The following is a 26,054-nucleotide window of genomic DNA, read 5'->3' as shown; positions in this document are numbered from 1 at the left end:
ACAAGACGAAAAGGTACGAACTAAGGACAGGTACGAACTAGTTGTACAAAAAGTCACAAGGAAACACAGCTGGAGAACATTCCCCCGATGCCCCGGAAGATTATACGAAGGAACAAGTTGACAACGCAAAATGCCAGCCTAAGATACCCAATGTTGAGTGGACACCTTCGGAAGACGGCCTGACCCACATTTTTCGGAAGACGAGGATGAAGAGGATGACAATAACAGTAATGACGAATTCGTTTATTTCGTTTCAGTACCAACCTGGATCGGGTATCAAGATTGGGTCTGCTTGTGTTCTGACAAACATCAGTTTGATTGCTTGTTTTTAAAACCGACCTCAGGTTGAGGTTCGTACTGACAAAAAGTTCGGCTTCGCACAGACGAATTCGCTATAAAAATACACAACACTATTAGCAGTGCTAAGGAGTTGGTCGATATCCCACAATGTCAAGCTACCAAATGCTTTGCCGAAAGACCCTAGACCTTTACTACAAACTGTGAAGACCGTGCCCTTTCAGTGTCAGTAGGAGATGATCAATTTTGGGACACATGGTCTTGAACAATGCTTAAAAACTCTTGTTGCTAACATAAATTAATCAAAGAAAATAGCCATCTTATAAAAGTTCTAAGGATCGCATATAAGCTGGATAATTATTGTCTTTATTACTATTTTGATGACCAATTTTTATTCACATCCATTTTGGTAAAGAAATATCATGTAATCGATAAATTGATATCTCGAACAGATTCTGCCAACTAGAAACAAGCTCTGTCTACCTAGAAAAAAAGAAACTGGAATCCGTGAAATAAATTTATAAGGTACTCTTGAAGAGGAAAAACAAAAAACTATGGGTACTTGTCGTAGTTTTGTCAGAGGTTTAAGGAGATATTGAATGTCATTACAGTAGTGACCCGATTTTATTAGTCGCCTTTTTGAAAAAAAATATTTTCTAATGTTCTATGATAGACATGCGCTTCTTCAGTGGTCTGATTGTACCAATGTATACAAAGTTATTGAAAGATAAAAGTCTGATGCGTGGAGGGGTTGACAAAATCGGGTGATTCATGTAAAAGCATTTATCGATAAGAATGTCAAATTTTAAGCGAACCTTAAAAAAGTCTTGAGAACCTTCTTTAGTGTAGACCTCCTTCGTCTTATGAAGGTTTTATGCCTGTTTTAGAGTGGCTTTAGAACTAGTCTTGAAAACTTCTTTATGTGTACCATACAATTTATTTTATTACTTGGGAACGAACTTATCGAAACTTATTGTCGATCCGTTTCATCATGCGACCTTTTTTGTTGGTATGTTTTCAAACGTTATAGGTATCAGGAAACTTGTTGAATCAAACCTTTCTGAGTGACTTGAATCTAGCTTGCACGCTATTACAAAACTACCCAAATTTGGGTAGAGTCCACCCAGATCGGTCAAAACTAAACCTACCCAAAAATTGGTAACCTATGTTGGGAGTGACAAGTTGATAAATGGACAACATCGACATGAATCCGATCGACTTTGTTCATTTGTCAAATTGTCACTCCGACCATAGTTTACCTATTTTTGGGTAGGTTCAGTTTTGCCGCAAAATTAAATACCGAAGTAATCGGTTGTTGGAGATTTTGCCGAGCTAGATTAAGTGTGCAACTAAAAAAATCATTGGTAGGACAGTAAATTTGATGCCACAGTAAACCTGAAAAAGTAAATTTAAAACAGAAACTTTAAACATACCGTACGCTGCCATTTCGGCAGGTTGCCCGATCGGTGAGTTGCCATTTTCCAAAGGAAACTGATTCAAAATCTGTCCAAAGAATCTATTGATGGTTTCAATCAAACTGAAAAATCTCTCAACTATTTTGCGTTGTCCGTAAACCTCCTACCCTCGGAGCTGGGAAAATCAGCAGCAAAGAGAATGACAAAGGGATTTTCCCATCAAACCCTGGATTGTGGGCGCTATTCTTGGTGCGGTGCTATAAACAACACGATATCCCCCCAACCAAAGTCAATCCTAAATCAATTGACCGCGAAACACTCGTTCCGGAAGGCGAGACTAAGAAAAGGGAAAGCATCGTCCTCGTCGTGGTCGGAAGAAAATCAGACGGTGGACTTATTTGCAGGCTGGTTGTAAAACGGGTCACAGAAGAGTGGAAATGTGTAAAATATACAGTTTTCTCCGAGATTAAGGGTGAACTCACGGCGTCTTCGTCGTCCGTTGTCGGCTAGGGAAGATGATGCTGTTCTGCGGGATAGGATGGGGGGAACTTTCGCATGTTTGAATTAATGATGAGAGTTAAATTTAATTTGCGTCCAAGTGATTCTGTTGTGTTGCGTTTGGTTGTTCTCTTCATGGAGACGGCCAGTGGGAGGTGACCTCACGAGCATTTGGAATTTGATGGAGACGCTTTGTGTTTCGTAGTAGATTTTCAATTTGAAGCAGTTGGATTCAATGTTACAAATCTTGAATTTGCGGTTACTCGTTGAAGTAGGGGAATTTACATATTCTCGTCAATCTAAGCAGCGCCCGTGGTTCTATTAGCATTTTCTCAGCGTCGTGACGCATGTGACGTGTTTGTTTGTTCACATTTATCTGCTGCTTGCTTCTCTATCCAGATCAATCAACAGAATTTTTTTGTTCATTAATTTATTTGATAAGGCTCAATCGAAATAACTTTACAGAGCCGAGGATTCTTGTTCACTATACACATCATCTTAAAACTTTAGACAACATGTACATCACAATAAACACTTTATCTTCCGCCAGCCAATAAGCCTCCTCCATCAGAACGGAATCCGCTTCCAGTGGTTTCATTGTATGGCAGTTGTAGGGTATGATTTTACTACTTTAGAGTAAAATATATTGACAGTGTTATAAGTTAGGGACACCTTGGTGGAAAAGCTCTTGGCGAAGAGAAAAACCGGAAAAACAATCGGACGAAGGGACGTGATAACAGATTCATGAGGTGAAAAAGAAATATTGGTTGGTGTGAAAATCTAATCGATTGGTTTTAACAAATACTCCGAAACTGGATCTTCTTTAGTATCTACATCTGGCGGCGAGGATTACAGAAAATCAAAGGTAATTACGAATAAAATGTAGTGTTATTAAATTTTTTCTGTGATTGAAGGAAGCCTGAAAAAAATGGCTGCTTCTGGCGATTGTATCTTACAATTCTGGGTTTTTTCCCTACCCAGGGACGACGAAGAAGATTTATTGATGTTGTTTTGGCATGCGGAAAGATTCATGAATTTGTGTTGTAGGAGATATTAATTGAAAATAGATCCGGGATCGAAAGACCGTTCAGTACAGGCTATCGATTAGTTGGAGCATCGGTTGGGGCTACTGTGATGCAAAATTAGTTGACAATGCTGTGTCTAGGAGGGGCATAGTACTGCAAGAATCAAATTTTGAAAGTTGTTGTTACCAGCTTAAGTGATGGATTGAATAGCTATAGTGCTATTATTTTGAACGTTTCTGCAGCTAGGGGACTGGAAACCTGAAATTGAATGACTAGAGGGCCACTGTTTTAAAATTCTCTGCAGCCTGGGGGCTGGAAATCTGAAATTGAATGGCTGGGGGGGCTATTGTTTTAAAAGTTTTTGCAGCTAGGGGCTGGAGGCTAGACGTTAAATGGAATAGAGACAATAATTTGAAAGTTTCTGCGGCTAGGGGGCTGGGAACGACATTGAATGAATTAAGGGTTTGCATCAAAGTATTGATCAAGGATTGAAAGTGGACTGATGAGTGTAGAACACAAAGTTTGTTGTTGAACAATTATTCGTTGTATATTTTTTTCGCTTCATATTTTGCAATAGAAGAAGGTGTTAATCCGAATGGTTATGTTATTTTTCTGAACAATAAATTGCACGTGAAAAAAGAAGATACAGGGCTGGTAGTCACTTTTTTCAAGCCAGTCCCTAAAAATATTTTTTTAAGGCCAAGTCACTAAAGTCACTATTTCTTGTAATCAGTCACTATTTTCAACTTTTTTAGCGTGAATTTATTTCAAGATTGATCATTCATTGCTTCCGGCATTTAATCGTCTTTCTCTATCTACAGGGTGTCTATTCATTTTTCTAAATTAAATAAATTATCTGATTTTTCCAGGTTTTTCCAGTATTTTAACGGATAAATTCCAGGTTTTTAATAAAGCTAAATTTTTAAATGCGTTAAAAATATTCTTTTTTTTATTGTAGATCAAAAACAACAGCAATTTACCCAAATGTTTTTAGGACAAGTCAATCAGTTTTAGAGAAACAGTTTTACAATCAAATCCATTGAATGTTGAAGTTTATCACTTACTTAATTTCTTACTTAATAAAGTTATAAAAAACATACCAAATTTGAGTAATTCCAAGATCTAAAATTATTCAATATCTTGAAGTTTCGTATTCCATGTACAAGTTCAAGCTATTGAAAATTTCCAAAGTGCCAGAATCAAGGAAAAAAAAATAAATGATTTATTTCAAGTTCGTAGGAACTTTGGCGAAGTAATGAGTAATGAAAAGAAATGATGAGAATTTCAGTGAAGCTCCATAAACAAACTACGGGATCATAAAGGAAGTGATCAGAGATGTTGTGCCTCAGAACATCCCGGCGGCGACGACTGGGATTGAACCCAGGCCTGCTGGGGAACTTACTGGAAACTTTAAGAACCTCAAAGCGGTTCTTTTAGCATCGGGAACTTTTATGAAGTTCCTAGAATTTCAGAGAACTTCACAGGTATCAAGGGAACTTGAGAAATATAGAAAACATGAGGGGTATTGTGCAATTTTTTAAGAAGTTCTAAGTATCTCCGAAAAGCTAGATCTAGAGATTTTTTTGGGGAATTTCAGACCTTAAGAGCAGTTTCCGCAGCTTTAGTCCAGACTTTTGGAGCAGTTTGAATACCTATAATCGTAAATCCATAGAAGTGGAGCTGATGTCGCCATTCGATCAACAAAAACGGGAAAGGAACTCAGAAGAAGCTCAGCACATCTGAAAGCACTTCCCCGTGCAGAGCCTAACAAGACTGATCCACCCGAGGATACAACTTCTCCACCGTGAAAAGGAGGATGATGATACTACATCGACATCAGACAAAATACAGACGGCAAATACTTTAAGAAGAACTAGAGTAGAACCTAAACATTTCAGAGATTACGTAAGCTACTGAATAATTCGTTTAAAGGAAGAGGGGGATGTAGGGTATGAGTTTACTACTTTCGAGTAAAATATATTGACAGTGTTATAAGTTAGGAATACCTTGGCGAAAAAGCTCTTGGCGAAGAGAAACCGGAAAAACTATCGGACGAAGGGACGTGAATACAGATTGATGATATTGGTTGGTGTGAAAATTTAATCGAGTGGTTTTAACAAATATTCCGAAACTGGATATTCATCAGCATCTACAGCAGTATCGCCAACGGGGGACAGAGTGCTTCCATTGCTGCAATGGACGCAGAACGTGGTCAGCACTCACACACTCATCATTAAGAGGATTCTTTCCAAAGTCGACGACGCATCGACCGAAAAAACTGCTGATGAAGAACAATGAGGAGGACCACACAATGGTTGCTGACGAGTAAATAGATGATCGTGAGACACACATCGAGAGTGGCCTGCTTCTGTCAACAGAATTGTTTGAAAGCGTGTTAACCAGCTGTTCTATTGTGTGTTTATTTTTTAATTATAAAATTATTTTCTTGTTCTCTCCTTTTAGACATTTCAGCCTTCACAAATAAACTAATAGTAAAAATATACATATCGAAAACGGCTGTATTTAGGGGGGATCGAAGTAGGCCGCGCTGTGAAAATGACGTGTTTTTGATTAGCTGCGTCGTTTTCGTTCTAGTGAAAATGTTATAAATATACAATTTCATTTTTAAAAAGTGTTAATTTGAAAGTACAGAAGTGATGCTGAAAAGTGCATTGAGTGAAAATTTTCAAATTCCTATCTGTTGCATGTGGTGCCGACTGTTCTAACCTACGCTCAGCTAAGTTTATTTACCTTTTCGTTCCTCTGTCCTCGATAGGAAATATCCATCTAATTCAATACAATTATTTCAAAACTTACTAAATACGTGTCAATCAAGTATTGTACGGCTGCTTGATTGAAAGTTTCAGTACATTATCAATGGTATATATTTGCATCGATAATGTATTGGAGCGGGGCTTATCATGTATGAAAATAGCTTCGGAATGCTTGAGTTCTTGAAATGGGCTATTGTATGATTTTACTACTTTAGAGTAAAATATATTGACAGTGTTATAAGTTAGGGACACCTTGGTGGAAAAGCTCTTGGCGAAGAGAAAAACCGGAAAAACAATCGGACGAAGGGACGTGATAACAGATTCATGAGGTGAAAAAGAAATATTGGTTGGTGTGAAAATCTAATCGATTGGTTTTAACAAATACTCCGAAACTGGATCTTCTTTAGTATCTACATCTGGCGGCGAGGATTACAGAAAATCAAAGGTAATTACGAATAAAATGTAGTGTTATTAAATTTTTTCTGTGATTGAAGGAAGCCTGAAAAAAATGGCTGCTTCTGGCGATTGTATCTTACAATTCTGGGTTTTTTCCCTACCCAGGGACGACGAAGAAGATTTATTGATGTTGTTTTGGCATGCGGAAAGATTCATGAATTTGTGTTGTAGGAGATATTAATTGAAAATAGATCCGGGATCGAAAGACCGTTCAGTACAGGCTATCGATTAGTTGGAGCATCGGTTGGGGCTACTGTGATGCAAAATTAGTTGACAATGCTGTGTCTAGGAGGGGCATAGTACTGCAAGAATCAAATTTTGAAAGTTGTTGTTACCAGCTTAAGTGATGGATTGAATAGCTATAGTGCTATTATTTTGAACGTTTCTGCAGCTAGGGGACTGGAAACCTGAAATTGAATGACTAGAGGGCCACTGTTTTAAAATTCTCTGCAGCCTGGGGGCTGGAAATCTGAAATTGAATGGCTGGGGGGGCTATTGTTTTAAAAGTTTTTGCAGCTAGGGGCTGGAGGCTAGACGTTAAATGGAATAGAGACAATAATTTGAAAGTTTCTGCGGCTAGGGGGCTGGGAACGACATTGAATGAATTAAGGGTTTGCATCAAAGTATTGATCAAGGATTGAAAGTGGACTGATGAGTGTAGAACACAAAGTTTGTTGTTGAACAATTATTCGTTGTATATTTTTTTCGCTTCATATTTTGCAATAGAAGAAGGTGTTAATCCGAATGGTTATGTTATTTTTCTGAACAATAAATTGCACGTGAAAAAAGAAGATACAGGGCTGGTAGTCACTTTTTTCAAGCCAGTCCCTAAAAATATTTTTTTAAGGCCAAGTCACTAAAGTCACTATTTCTTGTAATCAGTCACTATTTTCAACTTTTTTAGCGTGAATTTATTTCAAGATTGATCATTCATTGCTTCCGGCATTTAATCGTCTTTCTCTATCTACAGGGTGTCTATTCATTTTTCTAAATTAAATAAATTATCTGATTTTTCCAGGTTTTTCCAGTATTTTAACGGATAAATTCCAGGTTTTTAATAAAGCTAAATTTTTAAATGCGTTAAAAATATTCTTTTTTTTATTGTAGATCAAAAACAACAGCAATTTACCCAAATGTTTTTAGGACAAGTCAATCAGTTTTAGAGAAACAGTTTTACAATCAAATCCATTGAATGTTGAAGTTTATCACTTACTTAATTTCTTACTTAATAAAGTTATAAAAAACATACCAAATTTGAGTAATTCCAAGATCTAAAATTATTCAATATCTTGAAGTTTCGTATTCCATGTACAAGTTCAAGCTATTGAAAATTTCCAAAGTGCCAGAATCAAGGAAAAAAAAATAAATGATTTATTTCAAGTTCGTAGGAACTTTGGCGAAGTAATGAGTAATGAAAAGAAATGATGAGAATTTCAGTGAAGCTCCATAAACAAACTACGGGATCATAAAGGAAGTGATCAGAGATGTTGTGCCTCAGAACATCCCGGCGGCGACGACTGGGATTGAACCCAGGCCTGCTGGGGAACTTACTGGAAACTTTAAGAACCTCAAAGCGGTTCTTTTAGCATCGGGAACTTTTATGAAGTTCCTAGAATTTCAGAGAACTTCACAGGTATCAAGGGAACTTGAGAAATATAGAAAACATGAGGGGTATTGTGCAATTTTTTAAGAAGTTCTAAGTATCTCCGAAAAGCTAGATCTAGAGATTTTTTTGGGGAATTTCAGACCTTAAGAGCAGTTTCCGCAGCTTTAGTCCAGACTTTTGGAGCAGTTTGAATACCTATAATCGTAAATTTAGAAAAATTCAGGACAGTTCCATGATGTGCTGAAAAAAAAATCGAGAACCCTTAAGATGTTCCGAGAATTTCAGGGAAATACACAGTCCTTCAAAGAATTTATGAAAACTTCAGAAATATTTCAGAAACTGCACAGAAGTCCAGAGAAAGTCAGGAAAATTTAATGGTTTTACGGGAATTCCATTTATTTTCGAGCAGCAGAACCGAGATCTTCAATAGAATTGAAAGTTTTAGGGAAGCTTCGAGAACATCAAGATATATTATAGAATCAAAGGGCATGTTGACGCCGGGATAGAACTGGCCGATACTCAGGGCCGGGGTGCAGTAATCTTACGCATGAAAACACTTTACAGTAAAATTGTCCACTTTATTTACACGTATATAAACTTCTTACTACACCCTTTCCCGGTCTGTGGGCCATCCAGGTGCGACAGGTCGAGCGAGCGTACCCGATGCACGAAGCCTGTCCGTGCAGAAGAGGACCGTTTGCTTCGGCGGTCAACAAGCTAACTGCTGGTTTGATTTGCTACTAGGCTGAGACACGACACTGCTGTTGCTGTTCGGGAAAGGGGGGGGGGGGGGAGCGCTTGGAAGTGTACACTATCTCCTATACTGTCCTTGTATACGATTGACCAGCTGTATATATTTCCATCGATCCTAGGACAATAGCCTCTAGTTAGCCCGTATATGAGATCTGTGAAGAATAGTGGAGAAGCTCAAAATAGTCATAAAACTATTGTTTTTCGGCATCGACTGCTATCAGCTGTTTAGGTATAGATAATACGATAACAGTGGAATCTCAAGTAAGGTAGCAAGGAGAGAATCTGCCTTTCTGCACTATGGGCTATGGTGGGTGCCCATGGTGGTCAAAATAAGTATAATCTTAAGCAGTTCACGTTCGGCGTGAGCAGGGCAGTTCAAACAATTTCAAGGAAATTGTAGAAACCTTAAAGAAGTTGCGAGAAACTCAGGGAATTCAGAAGCGTCAGGGAATTATAAATATATATCAAACAAATTGCCAGATTATTAAACAAATTAACAAATAACTTCAGGTAACCACTGATAAGTTCAGGGAAAATTAGGGACCGTTTATAATGGTTATAATACTTAAGGGAAATTGTCGAAACTTCAAGGCAAATAATTGAATTTCAGTAAAGTTGCGGTTCTTTAAAAAAATACTGAAAATTCAGGGCAGTCTAGAGAACTTTAAAGAAATTCAATAATCGTTTAGGCAGTTTAAAAACCGACAAACCGACATGAATGACCATAAGCCAAGAACCCGCATTCAAAAGTTATGAATTGGTTCGTGTCTGATCTATTATTTTTATCTAGATCAAAAAATCCTATGGTTTTGACAGCTCGGATCATTGCACATTTAAATCGACCGTATACGGTTTTCGGGTATAAGTCAGAATTAAGTGTCATGTCGGTTTGTCGGTGGTTTAAATACCACCAGGAAAGTCTACACTATTGAAGAAGTTTTAAATAAGTGTCGATAGTTTAAGGGAAGTGAACTTCAAAAAGTAATAAAATTATATTACATAATTATTTCGTTCTAATTCCATGAAAATTGCGATATCGCAAAAGTTCCAGAAATTTAGAAAAGCTTCGAAAACTTCACAGAAGGACTGTGGTCTTCACAAACATTTCGAGAACTTTATAGAAATCTATGGAGCTTCAGGAGAGATCGGCGAACTTCAGGATTTTTTATGAACATTGAGGAGGCCAGTTCCTTTAGTTTCAGAAAATTAGTGGGAAGTTTAAAGCAGTTCCCAGATTTTCAGATAACTTCAGAGACGTTAAAAAGCTAATTGAGGTCTTCGCATACGTTCAGAAGCTCACTGAAGCTTAAACATTTTTAGGGCGGTTCAATTAAATTCAACGCAATACAACAAGATTCATGAGAACTGCTAAAACTTTAGAGAAGTTTTGAGAATTTCAGAAAAGAAAACAGAACCTCAGAGCAGTTCCGTTAACATTAGAGAAGTCACATAAATTTTAAAGAAGTTTAGAGAACTTCAGCGAATTCGTTTCGAAGAGATCCATGATCATTGAAAAAATTTAGGAAACTTTAGGAAGTCCAGGCTAGTTTCTCAAACTACAAAAGAACTTCAAGGCAGTTTAACTTCAGGAAAAAATTGGGAACTTTCAAGTAGTTCTGAAAACCTCACCATATCCTACGGAGATTTCCATTGAAAAAATCAATTTTCTTTTAGTTTTCCTTGGAATTCCTCACAATAAGAAACCCTTTCGAAAGATTCTCCGAATATTCATTGAATTCATTTCAGATTTCCTTTTCAATCTCACTCCTTCCCTTGGAATTCTACTCACATTGAAAGTGTCCTAAGAATTCATTGGAATTTCTCCTCACAAATTACTTAGATTTCTTCTCATAATTTGTTTGGCAAACTCTCCTGAATTCATTTTCCGAATTCCTTTGAAGATGTCCTGGAGTTATTCTCAGATTTAATCGTAATCCTCCTTTAGTTTTTTCAAAAAAAAAAATCCAAGGACTTATGCTCCGGAGTCGTTTTCTCCCAAAAACTTTATGAAATTATGCTCAGAATGTCCTTGGAATTTTCCTCTGAAGCTCCCCAGAAATTCCTAAGAGTTTTCATTAAAATTTACTTACAGAGTTGAGGCAATATCTGCTGATGTACCACGCAGCAAGTCCCACGACTACAGGAAAGCCTCCATCGGAGCTCATATTTGAACGTGGTATACGTACTAAATTACCGTGCATTTTAAACCCATCACATGAATACGAGATCGTGAGAGAACGAGACGCTATTGAGAAAGAGAAAGGGAGATTGTATGCTGACAAGAAACGTGGAGCCACGGAAAGTGACTTGCAAGTGGGAGATCGCGTGCTAGCGAAGCGTACCAGGAAGGAAAATAAGCTGTGTTCTGACTTTGCACTTGAAACGTTTGACGTTATCCATAGAAGTGGAGCTGATGTCGCCATTCGATCAACAAAAACGGGAAAGGAACTCAGAAGAAGCTCAGCACATCTGAAAGCACTTCCCCGTGCAGAGCCTAACAAGACTGATCCACCCGAGGATACAACTTCTCCACCGTGAAAAGGAGGATGATGATACTACATCGACATCAGACAAAATACAGACGGCAAATACTTTAAGAAGAACTAGAGTAGAACCTAAACATTTCAGAGATTACGTAAGCTACTGAATAATTCGTTTAAAGGAAGAGGGGGATGTAGGGTATGAGTTTACTACTTTCGAGTAAAATATATTGACAGTGTTATAAGTTAGGAATACCTTGGCGAAAAAGCTCTTGGCGAAGAGAAACCGGAAAAACTATCGGACGAAGGGACGTGAATACAGATTGATGATATTGGTTGGTGTGAAAATTTAATCGAGTGGTTTTAACAAATATTCCGAAACTGGATATTCATCAGCATCTACAGCAGTATCGCCAACGGGGGACAGAGTGCTTCCATTGCTGCAATGGACGCAGAACGTGGTCAGCACTCACACACTCATCATTAAGAGGATTCTTTCCAAAGTCGACGACGCATCGACCGAAAAAACTGCTGATGAAGAACAATGAGGAGGACCACACAATGGTTGCTGACGAGTAAATAGATGATCGTGAGACACACATCGAGAGTGGCCTGCTTCTGTCAACAGAATTGTTTGAAAGCGTGTTAACCAGCTGTTCTATTGTGTGTTTATTTTTTAATTATAAAATTATTTTCTTGTTCTCTCCTTTTAGACATTTCAGCCTTCACAAATAAACTAATAGTAAAAATATACATATCGAAAACGGCTGTATTTAGGGGGGATCGAAGTAGGCCGCGCTGTGAAAATGACGTGTTTTTGATTAGCTGCGTCGTTTTCGTTCTAGTGAAAATGTTATAAATATACAATTTCATTTTTAAAAAGTGTTAATTTGAAAGTACAGAAGTGATGCTGAAAAGTGCATTGAGTGAAAATTTTCAAATTCCTATCTGTTGCATGTGGTGCCGACTGTTCTAACCTACGCTCAGCTAAGTTTATTTACCTTTTCGTTCCTCTGTCCTCGATAGGAAATATCCATCTAATTCAATACAATTATTTCAAAACTTACTAAATACGTGTCAATCAAGTATTGTACGGCTGCTTGATTGAAAGTTTCAGTACATTATCAATGGTATATATTTGCATCGATAATGTATTGGAGCGGGGCTTATCATGTATGAAAATAGCTTCGGAATGCTTGAGTTCTTGAAATGGGCTATTGTAGCTGCGGTAGAGCTGTCACCTTCTAACTCCCGGGTTCAAGCTTCTTTGCATTCATAAGAAATGATTTCAGGCAGATTTTATCCATAATACCACTGCCAAGATAGTGGGAGTTAGGCTAAGGGCGAATCTTCATTCTAATCTACGATTCCACATAGTATTGATAAACTTTTTTTTCCTTTGGTTTGTTTTTTTCCGTCGATCTTGTTTTCCGTGCTGAGCACCAATGCTACCGACGTGCCAGGAAGGCAGCTCCCACACCTGGACCCTACCTATCGACCCATCAACTCATGAACCGGGGACCAACGGCTTTACTTCCCATCCGAAGGAAGGCGTGATCAGAGATGTTATGCCTCAGAACATCCCGGCGGCGCCGACTGGGATTGAACCCAGGCCTGCTGGGTGAGAGGTAATCACGCTTACCACTACACCACCGGCGCCGTTTATTGATAACCTTTTACACAGAATGAATTTTGCATATGTTTAGGATCAACAAACATTTTCAAGCGCAAAGGAGCAACAGGATCGATTTGATAACGTTTCTTAATTCCAAAATCTGAAGACTGCTTTGAATAATAAGCAACAACGGACAGATGAGCTGCTTACAGCTTCTATTTATTAAATGCTTGATATAACGATTGCCGCAACGCCGGCTGGGCGTATCCTATGGCTTATCCTCCCTACTAACAAAACTCCACCCTTCCCGTGACACTTATGAGGGGTCGTAGAGTTCTCTGCATCTCTCTTAAGTAAGTGTCGGACTAACATTCCTCCCCTTTCCCCACCAGATGCAAGGACGTGGCCAGGACAGCTCTGGTCTGTTGGAGGGAGACGCATCCTTTATCTAAGAGGTAGTAATTAATCACAAATTACTATCTAACAGCAACAGATGAAGGTGGGTCTCCTTCTTAACAACAGTTTGGAACTCGTACCACCTACGACATTGTGCAAACTGGTTTATGCTATGCTATGCTATGCTATCTCGAAAACGGCTGTATTTAGGAAGTTGATTACCATGAGTACTTTGAATTGAAATTACCTTAAAGAGTCACGCACAATGAATCCGTTTGCGTTGCGTTAACGTAAATGTTACAAGACGCATTCAGATGCATTTTATTTCAAAAAATACTTGGCAGCACTGCCGTGACATGCGACTGAGATGGAAAGAATAGACAATAGACAGAAGAATAAACAGGAATGTTCAGGATATCGTGCAAAAATAAAATAGACAGGGATGCATAAAAATATAAAAAGGATGTCTGGAATAGAAACAAAATTTCTGAACGCTGATGAATAGTTTTGGAATCGGTCATCCGGTGAATACAACCACCAAATGAAAGGTACCACAGTTACATAATGCCCCATTCCATAGAATATTTTTGGAATCGGTGAACTGGCACCAGAGACATAGCCGCAACTTGTTCCGGTTTGTAGGGGCCATGTGACTAAATCCGACCAGAAACGAATAAAACCCATAATGTGACACATCAAATGACACGAGAAATCAACAACACATTCGGATATGATCTGGTACTCCCGGTGAAGAGTCCTGTTTCTGACTGTGGTCAAAGAACATTTATTTAAGGTGTCAATTACATGAGAATTCAAAAACCAGTCGTTTGGAGTGCCCAAGACTACACTGGCCACATCCGGCCTTGTTCCGCGTACCTCCGGGAAGTAATCAGTTCTGACTAGGATCAAAATCCATTCTGCGATGCCTCAAATCACATGAGAATTCATCTATCACCTCACATCATAAGATCACTTTTGGCGGAATTCCTATTGTCTAGAAAGGGTCAGATCTCACCATAGGTGGATCAATTTGGGTTTTATTATTATTGCTCGATGTTGTAGTCATTTTCCAAGAAAATTTATATTTTATGGTTATCGCACTATGCTGCAGAATATAGTAACACAATGCAAACTGTTTAGAATTCCATTATGTAGTTGACTGAACTGAGTAACATTTAACGACAAAAGTTAATTGAAAATGGAGGTTCCATGCTCGAACAGAATTCCCCATTAAATATAAAGCACACAGAATGCACTTGCTACAGCGTTTGCGATTCCTTATTCCTGCTTTCATCAGTGCACAGTGGTATCGAAATGCCGAAAAGAACAAACTTTTTCCATCAATTTAAAATCCTGTTTAAAATTGAGAATCCCACGCGCATAGTGTTTTATGCCTTGTTCAAAGTGCAGAGTTATAACATGTTATAATAATTGTTTAAAAAAACCAAACACATCACGATAGCCTTACAACATGCTATAACTCTCCAATCTGAACATGTCAATAGAAAGACTTTGTTCATAAAAGAAGTGGAATGACATAATGATGATTATTACTTTTAACATAATTCTGCATAAGCTCACATTTTGCGCGCTTAAAAGTCACTATGCGGTGTTACTCAGCGACTGAACATGGAAGTCCTACAACACGACACAGATAGTGTATAGAACAATTTGTGCCGAGAAACAGTTCAAACTAAAGCCGAGTATGACAAACGAAAGCGAACGACTCAAGGATCAATCTAGCTAAATAATGCAATAAAATATTAAACCTCATTAGCGCTCTCGCTTTCTCGCTAAAGCCTTGCTCGTCTGGTTTCGCGGCTGAGTCCTCTGTGTCTAGGTACCTATATAGAAAGGCGAGGATAAATATAATTTCTCACCACTTTGCCAACAGCTATAGCGAGCTTGGTTTGGCGTGAATCGACGGGATATATCGCCGACCGACCGCCCGCTGTTCGAGGATGTAGTGTAAGATGGGGTAAAATGGCTTTTAGGCGATCAAAATAAGTTTTTAACTTGTAATGCAGCATGATAAATCAATGAAAATATATTGAAAATAAATTGAAAATTTGCAAAAAGATTCCTTGCTGCCGGGAGTGCACCTTACCCTATCTTACCCTACATAGTTTTCCTCAAACTTTCTCTGTGAAGGAAAGCGACTCTTGCTCTACGTTTGGGGTGGTTCATTTTCCCTGATGGTGATGTACTGTTTCAGGGCTATGAACTGGTTGTAGCAGTAACCCTACATTGTTAGCTCACACTGTACAATGGAAGAGAGTAAAGCGATTAAATTTTAAAATTTGTTCTAGATTTCCCTTGTGAGATATTCCCCTAATCGACAGAAAATTGCTCATCCCTAACGAAAATAGACTTAAACAGTTTTATCCACTCGAAACGATTGTTTGATGGTTTTTGGCGTTTGTTGAATGCTTTCTATTGTTCTTATCTATTATTGCAGTCTACACTTCCGTTCACATCACCAACCTGGAGGTACCGCGAACGTACATCCTCGAGCGGGAGGAATTTCTCACTGCCTTCTCTGCAGGACATCGACATCCGGTGCAGATTCAATCGGAGACTGGTAGCAGTAATGAGTTTACTAGCTCAACAGTATCAACAACAACAACTACTACTGCGGATACAAAGTTCACTGCCGCAAGCAACATTAGCAACAGTGGCGATAGGGAACATTCCCACGAGATAAAACCACTGATAATGGACTGCCAGTATGAGATCAAGGCTAACGAGTGTGGCTTCGTGCTGAAATGGTACTTCAACAGAAAGTTAATCTACCAGTGGATACCGGCGCGGTCTCCCGTCGGGATGGTGAGTGATTGAAGATGATGAGCATGGGAGGATGATGTGACTGCAATGTCAAATGCCTATCAGCATGTTCATTTATGTTTGGTTTTTTTTATTTGTAACTGTGTTGCGTTGAGTACGCAGGAGATGATTTAGGAGTTGAGTAGTTCTCAAAGCATTCCGTTAATTTTTTTTTTTTGAAAGACGGCCGAGAAATATCGGTGAGTTAACGGTACCACCCACCGCATCAATGGAGGGAATGCTGTACAAAAGTTTTAAGTGCTAAAAATTACAGGTTCCTCAGAGTTGGTTGGAAATGCTATCTAATATCAACATGAAGATTTAATGTGATAATTTATTAACTAGAGAAATTTCTTTAGAGGGTAGGTTAATAGTTCCACTGAAAATTTGAATAGAAGTTAAAAATGAGCGAGGGCCATTAATGCGACAGTACTAGTCAAACGCACACTCCTTTACATAACTCATCCATGAATGCATGAGGAGACTTGAAGTATTTATTGTCGCTAGAGTTGGAAACTGAAATAATTCACTCGCGAAAATCGATTTTACTCTCGTTCTGTACGTTAAACATAAGGTCGCATCAAGTGCGCGGCATTCTTTGAATTATGCGCTATAATGCGCACTAGATGCGAAATGATGTTTAACGTACAGAACGAGAGTAAAATCGATTGTCGTGAGTGAGTTATTTCGGTTTCCAACTCTAGCGACAAGATTCAAATCTACAGGCAAAATAGTGCGCGTTTGACTTGCTCATATACTGTGGTAGTGGAATAGTTCTAGCGACGTTTCATCAATACCTAAAGCTCCACGTTGCCGAAAACATTTCCAGTCGATGGTGTGTTATAATGTAATTCTTCTTTACCCAACTATTCTTGCGTAACATTTTAAAAAGGCCCATCCTCGTTGATCGACTCTCTTCATCGACTTTCTCTTTGGTTTACCACGGCAATATAAACGAATTTCTCGCTAAGCTCGCAGCACAGTTCGACAGAAGATGATGTTAACTTGCGCCTGAAACAACACGGCGATAAGAACGACCCAAATTTGAGTTTAGTTCACTCATAATCGCCAGGAACTCAGCGATGAGTAAAATTTGTCTCATGTTTTTCCAGGTTTTTCCAGGTTTTTCCAGGATTTTCCAGGGAAAAATTCCCGAATTTGAGAAAAGTAAAGATTGGATTCACTCAGTCTATTGGTACTACTCCGAGACTGAATGAAATTTTCGTCAATTTTGAACTTTTGCGCACGAAACAAAACAAAACAAAACAAAACTGCACAGCGAAGAGCTCTATGATGGCATAAAAAATTTTCACGGATGCTAGTAAGATCATATATTTTTCATGGTTGCCAAAACAACTTTTTGTGCCTCCGCTTATCTATGGAATCTATAGTATCTATAGTGAGACCCAGTAAATTTATCGTCTCTTTCGTTCTTTGGCTGATTAAATGGATGACGGAGTTTGACGTCACACTCCTTCAATCGTTTAAACAGCAAGAGAACGAAGGAGATGAGAAATTCACTGAGCCTTACATATTTACATCTCATTGATGGATTTTCAGTAGGCCGATTTGGCAGCACATCCCACCCGGTTCTTCAGAGTTGGTTCGTTCCTATTTAGAGAGGTTCTATTATAAGAGAGGAGCGGATTCAAAACAGGGCGTTTTTAGCAACACTGCCAATGCAATTAAGCAAGGCGCTGCTCCATTGGCTCTGGCTTTGACAGTTCATTTGGCTCAATACCAGTCAGCCCGTTCCTCTCTTATACTAGACCCTCTTTAGTTCCTATCTTAAAAAATAACTCTACGGCCGAGTTCTCGAAAACGTTTGGCCTATACCTATCTCTGGTAACAAAGTATAATCATTATTAGGGTGCCAATGAAAACAGTCATCTTGAATTTTTGAAGCCGCGTATGTGAAAAATATTTATTACCTCGAAAAAATACCCTGTGCAAAGTTTGGACTCAATCGAGCGTGATTTGAGGAGACGTAAAATTGATAATGTTTGAGTTTTTTCGTTTCGGAAATTGATTTTTATGTTTTGATGTTATATGACATAAAAAAGCATGAAACGTCGAGATCTGATGTTATCCCGAAATAATTTTTTTGTCAAAAATCGACATTTTGAGACTTGAAATTCTTTCATGAGATATCAGTGTGCCGCAGCTGTACCGGCAGTGCCAAGAAGTCATTGAACTGACTTTTGTTTGCTTGTGAATAATGCCTTGTTTGGCAACCCGGTATTTTAACAGCTCTTGTTTTTGTTTTGTTTTTCAATGTTTACAAAAACGACACGGACTCCAGTTGGGACTACAAACTGGATGCTGCCATCTCAAAGGATGCCTGCAACGGACGAGCTCCATTGCTACACGATCCTTCCATCTTCGGCGGAAGGCCAACCCCGCCAACGAACGTCAATCATTAGTCAACCAGCCTTTCTGGGAGCCGGTGGAGGAAACGGATTTGCACCAATTTTTTCACCGCCGAGTATCTTCCGTCGGAAAACTCGAAACCAACACCGGCCGGAACACACGTCGGACTGATGAAGAACGCACCACTGACCCGAAACGTACCAGCCAATGGGTCTTGGCTGAATCCAGATGGGATTTTTCTGAGGCATAATAATCTCTGGTCACGTCTTCCTTCGGAAGGGAAGTAAAAAGCCGTTGGTCCCGGCCCATGTGTGTTTGAATGGGTGCGATATCCTACGCAGGTGTGGAAGCTGCCTTCCTGCATATTTGATTGCCGTCAATGGATGGTAATCGATGTCCGAGTGATATACGCTGTCTTGCAATGAGCACTCATACATCTAGTTTTCACTGGAAATCCTATGTAAACGTCGTCTGCTACATCCTATTATTCACGATGTCTGTGGGTGTTTGAAAGACTGCAGAAAACGTATTGCGAAGGATGGTAGAATTGAAGCAAACCGTATATTCTGGAAGCTTGATTCGAAAGAACAGACCAGTTTTATCCACGAAAAAGTGCAACAAGTGAAATCTACTAAACGAATCTAAATCGGTGTTGGCCTTCGTAAACAGCATACATACAAATATTATGCAAGAACCTCCAACGGTACTATGGAAAACGTCTACCGAAAATGTTATCTAAATACTCTGGGATATTTGGAATTGTAAGATAAGAGAATGTATGAAGAATTTAAAAAACCCGCATTGTGAATTCCACTGTTTGGTGCTGAAACAAATGAATTTCAAAAGTAACCAAAAGTTCTGATAAAAGGCTATTTGTGGCTTAAGCAGCTTGGTTGAAGGTGGTCTACAGAATTCTAAGCAGCCTCATTTTTAAGTCGGTATAAGAACTTCACACTTAATTTGTTTTCGCCGTGATTCCAACAGCCAAGTAGTGCAATTTATTTTACTGAGATTCAGTAAAACAATTGCCGAGATTCAGCTAACAAATAAGATTTTGCTGAGATATCAGCTAACAAATAGATATTATGCAGAGATATCAGCAAAATTAAATGCCGAGGTAATCGGCTGTTGGAAATTTTACCGAGCTAGATTAAGTGTGTTGAAAGTTCCGGTACCATAATTCAAGAACATTCTAAGCTGCTTCTGGCGGAACTTGAACAGAACTTTTAGAAAATAAGTAAAAAAAAAGGTTTTTGTCCTCTACACCAATTCTATATTTAGTTCGCAGTTTTATGAAAGTAAATTCTAAAGTCAGGTTTTTATGAAAATTATTTTTTAAGGCAGGTATGAACGTGAATTGATTTATCAGCATAAGAAGTAGTATTGGAGCTGTTTGAAGAATTAAACTCAGTCCTTTTGCGTGAGAGCCACCGCACGAACCGCTACGTCATCTGAGATATCGACAGTGAGCATGCATAAGGGCCTATACGCGATGATCGATTCTCTTCGTCGATTTTCTCTTTTGTTAATAACTCGCTAGATTTAACGTTTCTCGGTGCGTTTGATGTTGCTTTTGATAGCCAATACAACCTGTTACACCTCTGCATTGAAAAAATTCTATAAAATTGTTTCGCTTAACTGTAGCAATGCAAAGAGAAAATCGATGAAGAGAATCGATCATCGCGTATTCGCCCTTATACATGTTCACTGTCGATATATTAAAGTGAGCTTTTGGAACGCCTACTGCTGGAGTTTTCAGTGCCAGCTGAATGACATGAATACGAAACACAACACCTTGATGTATTCTGTCAATTTCACTTTCAGCGATCTTATGATTCGTGAGCGTTCACTCAGAGTGACCGCTCACGAATCGTAAAATCGCTGATTGTGACGCACTTAAAGCAATATTGACTGGTTTTATGTGTCAAATACATATTTCACGACCCCTTCTTTTAACTTTCAAGAATTAATAACCATTATAACATCTAATGATTTCATAATTCCGAAAAACAATTTTTTATAGCAAGTGAGTGGAAGCAACCCTGGTCGAGTGAGTTGCAATTATTACACATGACAAATTCAATTTAATTACAATCAGACAAAAGTAAATTTCTTAGGCCTGTAGGTACCTGTGGGAACACGAAAATAATTGTTTAAACTAGTTTTGTTTTAAATCTCTGTTGAAGCTTTCCCTCCCCTTGGCTAGTTTTTGCACCTTGCTGTTGGTGGGCGGGCTTAATTTCATGCTAGTGGAGTGTTGGAGACGGTAGGTTTATGGTCGGCGTTGCTGGCTCATGCCGCGATAGAATGGCGTCATGGGCAGGCAATGGGGATTACTAAGCTTCCCCTCTCTGATAAACCACTGCATGAGAGAACCAAAGATCTAGTCTAGCAGTGATAGTATCACACTTGTTACTCCTTTTATTGAGAGCCGCGTCGTAGTACGCTTACGTATAGGCACTGACGTTGGGTGTGATACTGGCGGGTTTTGCCGCAAATCACTCTTATTTTATTTATTTTTTACGATAGATTTATTTGGGTTTGCAAGGGAATTATACTATTGAAGTATTTCAGAAAGTGCCCATCGGTGCTCCTTCTATTTGCGTGACAAGCTTTCATTGTTGTTTTCATTGAGGTATTACTCAGGGAACAATGTTAAACACCATTTTGGACATGGTATTGTAAATAATCTTATATGTGCTTCATTTTGATTTGGGATAAGTGTTTGAACTATGGCTCGGGATTTCCACTGTGGTGTGCTTCTATTGTGACATACCCATATGTATTTTTGTGGTGCGACATAGTGGAAACGTGAGAGCGTAATTGGAACATATACCCTATATAATGTAAATATCAGCTAGGAAACTAACTTCAAAATGAAGCATTTTAGTCACATGAAGGTGTTACCTGGGTCGAACTAAGATATAATAAATAGGTATAGGCTTAAATCAAAAGTACTTGAAACACGTTTAATTTTAGATTACAAGCACAAGTGCAGGTACTTTATAAAGCATGGGTTATGATTGATTAGGTGAATTAGAGCTTTTAATAATTTATTAAATTAGACTAATGAGATATCATAATCATCAAATGAACTTAAATAAGAAACTTCAGAAAGTCTAATGACATTAAGTAGATTAACAAAAGAATTAGGATGCGGGGGGTCCGCTTAGGAGGCAACTAACCTTTAAAGTTGTAGAATAAATCTTCTTATTTAGGTTTGAACATTAACAAGAAAACTTAGGCAGACCAATACTATTAAGCAGATTAACAAGGAGAGGAATAGTTTAGGAAATAAGTAAAAGTAAAGGTATGTGACAATTAATAGCTTTTAAACTTTTGGAGGTATTGTATTCCCCTGAGTTTGTTGTACTCGATTACTATATAATTCTCTCAATACGCGAAATCTCTTATATATGCGGTTAAAGCATTTGAGTTAATTTATTTCTTAGTGTTCAAGTACTTACATTTGTAAACAGCAGTCAATGCTAATCTATGAACTAAACCATACGTAAAATCGATCTTTCCTTATGTGGTATTGATGCATGTTTAACTTTTCGCGGCTGTCGGAATCAACGCGCCTACGTCTACGGAGCTTACGCAGAAGTGATTCACAAATGCGGTAGAGCTCACCAAAAGTTTTTTTGAGCTTCTGTAGTATAGAATTTGTTCGTTACGGTCGCGAAATCTTGAAATGATTGATACGTGCGGTAAAATAACTAAATTGAAACAAAGCTCAACAGTAAAATAAGTAGAATATTTAGGGAGGAAACCAAAATTAATCAACTTGCCAACATAGGCTATCACATTTATTTTGGTGGCACTCTTTAAGTGATAATAAGTTGTTTTTTTTTTTCTCTACGGTTGTTTCGCGTGGCGTTCACAATTTGCGCGATTTTCGTATCTTACGTAATTTAGATGTTTAGCTATAAACGGTTTCACTGACTTGAGGTCGTTCCTTAAGCGGTGTTGGTACAGGTTAAACCTTTGCCGACTGTCGGATTCAACGCGCCTACGTCTACGGAGCTTACGCAGAAGTGATACGCAATTCGGTAAAGTTTGTCAAACGCTTTTGAGCTCATAGAATTTGTTCGGTGCGGTCGCGAAATCTTGAAATAATTGATACGTTCTTTAAATTAACTAATTTGATACAAAGCTCAGCAGTAAGTAAGTAGAATATCTAGGGAGGAAACCAAAATTAATCAACTTGCCAACATAGGCTATCACATTTATTTTGGTGGCACTCTTTAAATGATAATAAGCCTTTTTTCTCGCTTCGGTTGTCTCGCACGGCTTTCGGAATTCGCGCGGTTTTCGTAACTTACATAATTTAGATATTTCGTTCGAAACGGATTTACTTATTCAATCGGTTTACTACGCGGATGTATCTACGCGCACACGTCACAGCATTTTTTCTATAACTATCTTAAAACAATGCATACGGAATCCAGTGTTCAAGCGGCCAACATAGGCTAGTCCTTCTGCTGTATTGTCAAAGATAGAAGCAAAATTTATTCAAATGGGTCAAGTCTTGAAAACTAAGCTGTCACGCAGCTCCAGCTTGATACCCAATAAAAAAAAAAAAAAAAAAAAAAAAAAAATCTCTGTTGAAGCTTTGAAGCATCCCTCGTAATGTTTATAGAATACACTAGCTGCCTTTTCTGACGCAGAAGCCGAAAATTGTGTCTCCGAAAAAAACAAAAGAGTGAAGTAATACAGAATATTTGTCGGCACCCTAATAAATAAAGACAAGACAAACCTTCCTCCAATTAAATAGTGTTATAACTATTACTCCCTAGCCAGACCATTACCTTAGCGCTTGTTAGAATTTTAGTTTGAAATGTGTATAGAAATATGTTCAAACATATTTCTAAATTATGGATTAAATTTATTTTTATTTTGCGCTTAATTTTTTAGCCTTGGAGTTGACTTACTTTATGCTACTTCTTTTAATCTGTTTTTGCTTGAAGTTTGAAACTTAGGTTACTGATTGGAGTGCTTGTGAGGATGGAGGGTTCCCTAAAACTTGATTTGCTTACATTTTTTAGATACGTCCTTCTAGATTTAATTCAATTCTAACCAATTATCATAAACCAAAAGTTCTTGATCTAGTTTTCTCCACTTCTCCAAAATCCTTTTTCCCATAAGAACAAATTCAAAAGCGAACTTCGGACCAATTACTCGATGTCGGATTTGGCGAACTACAAGTACCGGGCCTTGGTCATCCAGCATCCGAAGTTGAACCACAGCGGCGAGTACATGTGCTCGGTGCAAACGTATGAATCGTTCGATCGAAAAGCAGCTCGATTTCAAATCGTCGGTAAGTACACTTTCTATTGAACAACCCCGGCATTGATAGCGCCATCGCTTTGTGCCTATCGCATTTGTTGGCTTCGGCTGAATAACCGTACGCCTGTTGGTGCAAGATTGATGGGGTGGATTATTTTCAACTTCAAGTATGTTTGCTTTTTTGTTGATTTTATTCTTATGCTGCTACCGGTGCTGCTGCTGCTGCTACTACTGTTCGTTATCAGTGCCGGAGAAGATGCTGCTGCTTCACTACGAGAACGATGCCGAAAAGGAGAACATGCTCCTGATCAAGTGTAGCGTTTTTATGATTTATCCCGAGCCAAATCTGGTATTGGTGTAAGTGGAGAGGAGGCGAGGAATTTTACGCTTTTCGTTTCATTTTTGTGTTTGCAAACGTTAAAATTGTGTTCTGTAACTTTTGAATTTATGGTTATTGGAACGAAATTTTTACCATCGATATCTGGTATCAGCTGTTTGGCTTGAACAGAAGACTGCATTTTGACTTCTGAACCGTTTCCCGATCAATAATGAGCTTCCCTGGAATAAAATAATGTTCCCTTTACTTCACAAAGCTCTTCAAACATTAAAAAATGTCCACTTCTACGCAGTTTTCAGAAGTTTTCCAATTTCCTTGTTTCTACGTTTTTTTCTGAAAATCTATGAAGTTCCCAGAATTTCTAATAAGTTTCTTCAATTTGTACGATGTTCCCTGAACTTCTTTGACGTCCTTGAAGTTTTACGTAGGTCGCAGAAGTTAAAGAAAAATCCCTGGGCTCACGGCCAGTTTTTGGAGCCTGAAGACGGTCTTGTTTTGCTATCGATTAAGTATCGATATAATATAATTTCCAGAAATTGTTTCTTCTAGTCCAGAACATAAGAAAAGTAGTCAACAAGGATTTAAAAAAAATCTTTGTTTGTGGTCTAATTTTATTAATCACTGTTAAATAGTAACATCGAAATTGACCAAATTGACAACATACCAATCAGTAAAAAAACACCAAACATTCTGGGCCTCCCTGGCATCCCCATTAGCTACGCCAATGCAAACAAATCACATTGCGAGATGTTCCAACAAGTCACATTGCCAAATTTTTGGCGATGCTACGATTTTTTTCAAGCTCACAGAAATCTATGACAATGTTTTAATAATAAATTCTACCTTTACCGGGAGTCCATTAGCAACGTCACTTAACGTGACTGTCTCGTGACTGGAGTGATTCTGGGTATGATTATATTCACTTTGTGAGGACAGTCTCGTGCCTGGATTGGATTGAGCTTCACTTGTTTGCTACTTCTCTATCATGGTGAGTGACGTGACGGTGACAATAGACCGCCCTGGTAAAGTTTGTTATACGGTGCTGTAAAATACGTTGATGCCTTTTTGTGTGTTATCGCTGAACAATCATACTTCATGTAAATTTTCGTTTGCTTTACCTATTACCAAGTTAGTTCAACTGTATTTTTTGAACTGTAATCTTGAACTGAAACGATCCTTTTCTTTCCATCTGCACAGGGTAAGCGGTGATTTGCTACTGGTCAGCTCGCGTACCGTGGTCGTTTCGGATCGACACCGGATGTACAACAAAACAATTTACGGTATGATCGACAAGCATCTGCTGATTTCTCCCACCTCGATTGGCTGTATTCTAACGGTGGCGGGATCCAGCTACGTGCGGAAGCGCGAAACAATCTATTACGGTAATGCCAATTGGTGTTATGCTTTCGAATTTCAAACAACTAAACAACGTCCGAGCGCCCGTCGTCGTCGTCGTTGTGGAGGACATTGGATCAATAATTGATTGTATTTTCTCTCGTGTGTCGTCTATTTTCATGCTTCCACGTGGTTCCGTAGATCCCACTCAGCTGACGAGATGGAGCCGCCTGCGAATGGACGAGCAAGGACGATTCGAGATTAGCGATTGCTCGGGTATGCTATAGCAACAGCACGCATGGTGGTCTTTGGTAGAGAGCTTGAATTATTTGATTGAGCGATTTTAATGTGATTGATGTGTATCGACGAGTTTCGATTCGCATCAATCGAATACACAAAGTTTCCTCCGATGCGGTGCGATGAGAGCTGGTCTTTTTTCCAGTTCTGCATTTCATTTTCATTTATTCTCTGTGTACTTGCAGGTCGTTCGAGCGTGTCATCCGCGGTGACAGCAATTGCGTTGTGTTTGGTCTGTCTAGGACGCTTTTAATTGTGATATTTCAGTAGGATCAAATTAATTTTCGT

At 38.6% G+C, this 26,054-nt stretch overlaps 1 protein-coding gene across 1 annotated transcript in view; it reads left to right on the top strand.

The window, feature by feature from the left end:
* LOC135712525 (uncharacterized) overlaps positions 1–26,054 on the top strand; it is a 63,650-nt gene extending 37,596 nt beyond the window's left edge. The window contains exons 2-7 of the mRNA XM_065235480.1: positions 15,774–16,141; positions 23,657–23,828; positions 24,043–24,154; positions 25,332–25,516; positions 25,671–25,745; positions 25,952–26,054. Of these exons, the coding sequence (XP_065091552.1) occupies positions 15,774–16,141; positions 23,657–23,828; positions 24,043–24,154; positions 25,332–25,516; positions 25,671–25,745; positions 25,952–26,019 (980 nt within the window). The 3' untranslated portion in view covers positions 26,020–26,054. The remainder of the gene's footprint in view (positions 1–15,773; positions 16,142–23,656; positions 23,829–24,042; positions 24,155–25,331; positions 25,517–25,670; positions 25,746–25,951) is intronic.

The sequence above is a fragment of the Ochlerotatus camptorhynchus genome, unplaced genomic scaffold (genome assembly GCF_037179485.1).
Source record: "Ochlerotatus camptorhynchus isolate MF236.1 unplaced genomic scaffold, CSIRO-AGI_Acam_v1.1 ptg000491l, whole genome shotgun sequence".
NCBI lineage: Eukaryota > Metazoa > Arthropoda > Insecta > Diptera > Culicidae > Ochlerotatus > Ochlerotatus camptorhynchus.
This window is presented reverse-complemented; position numbering and strand designations above follow the sequence as displayed.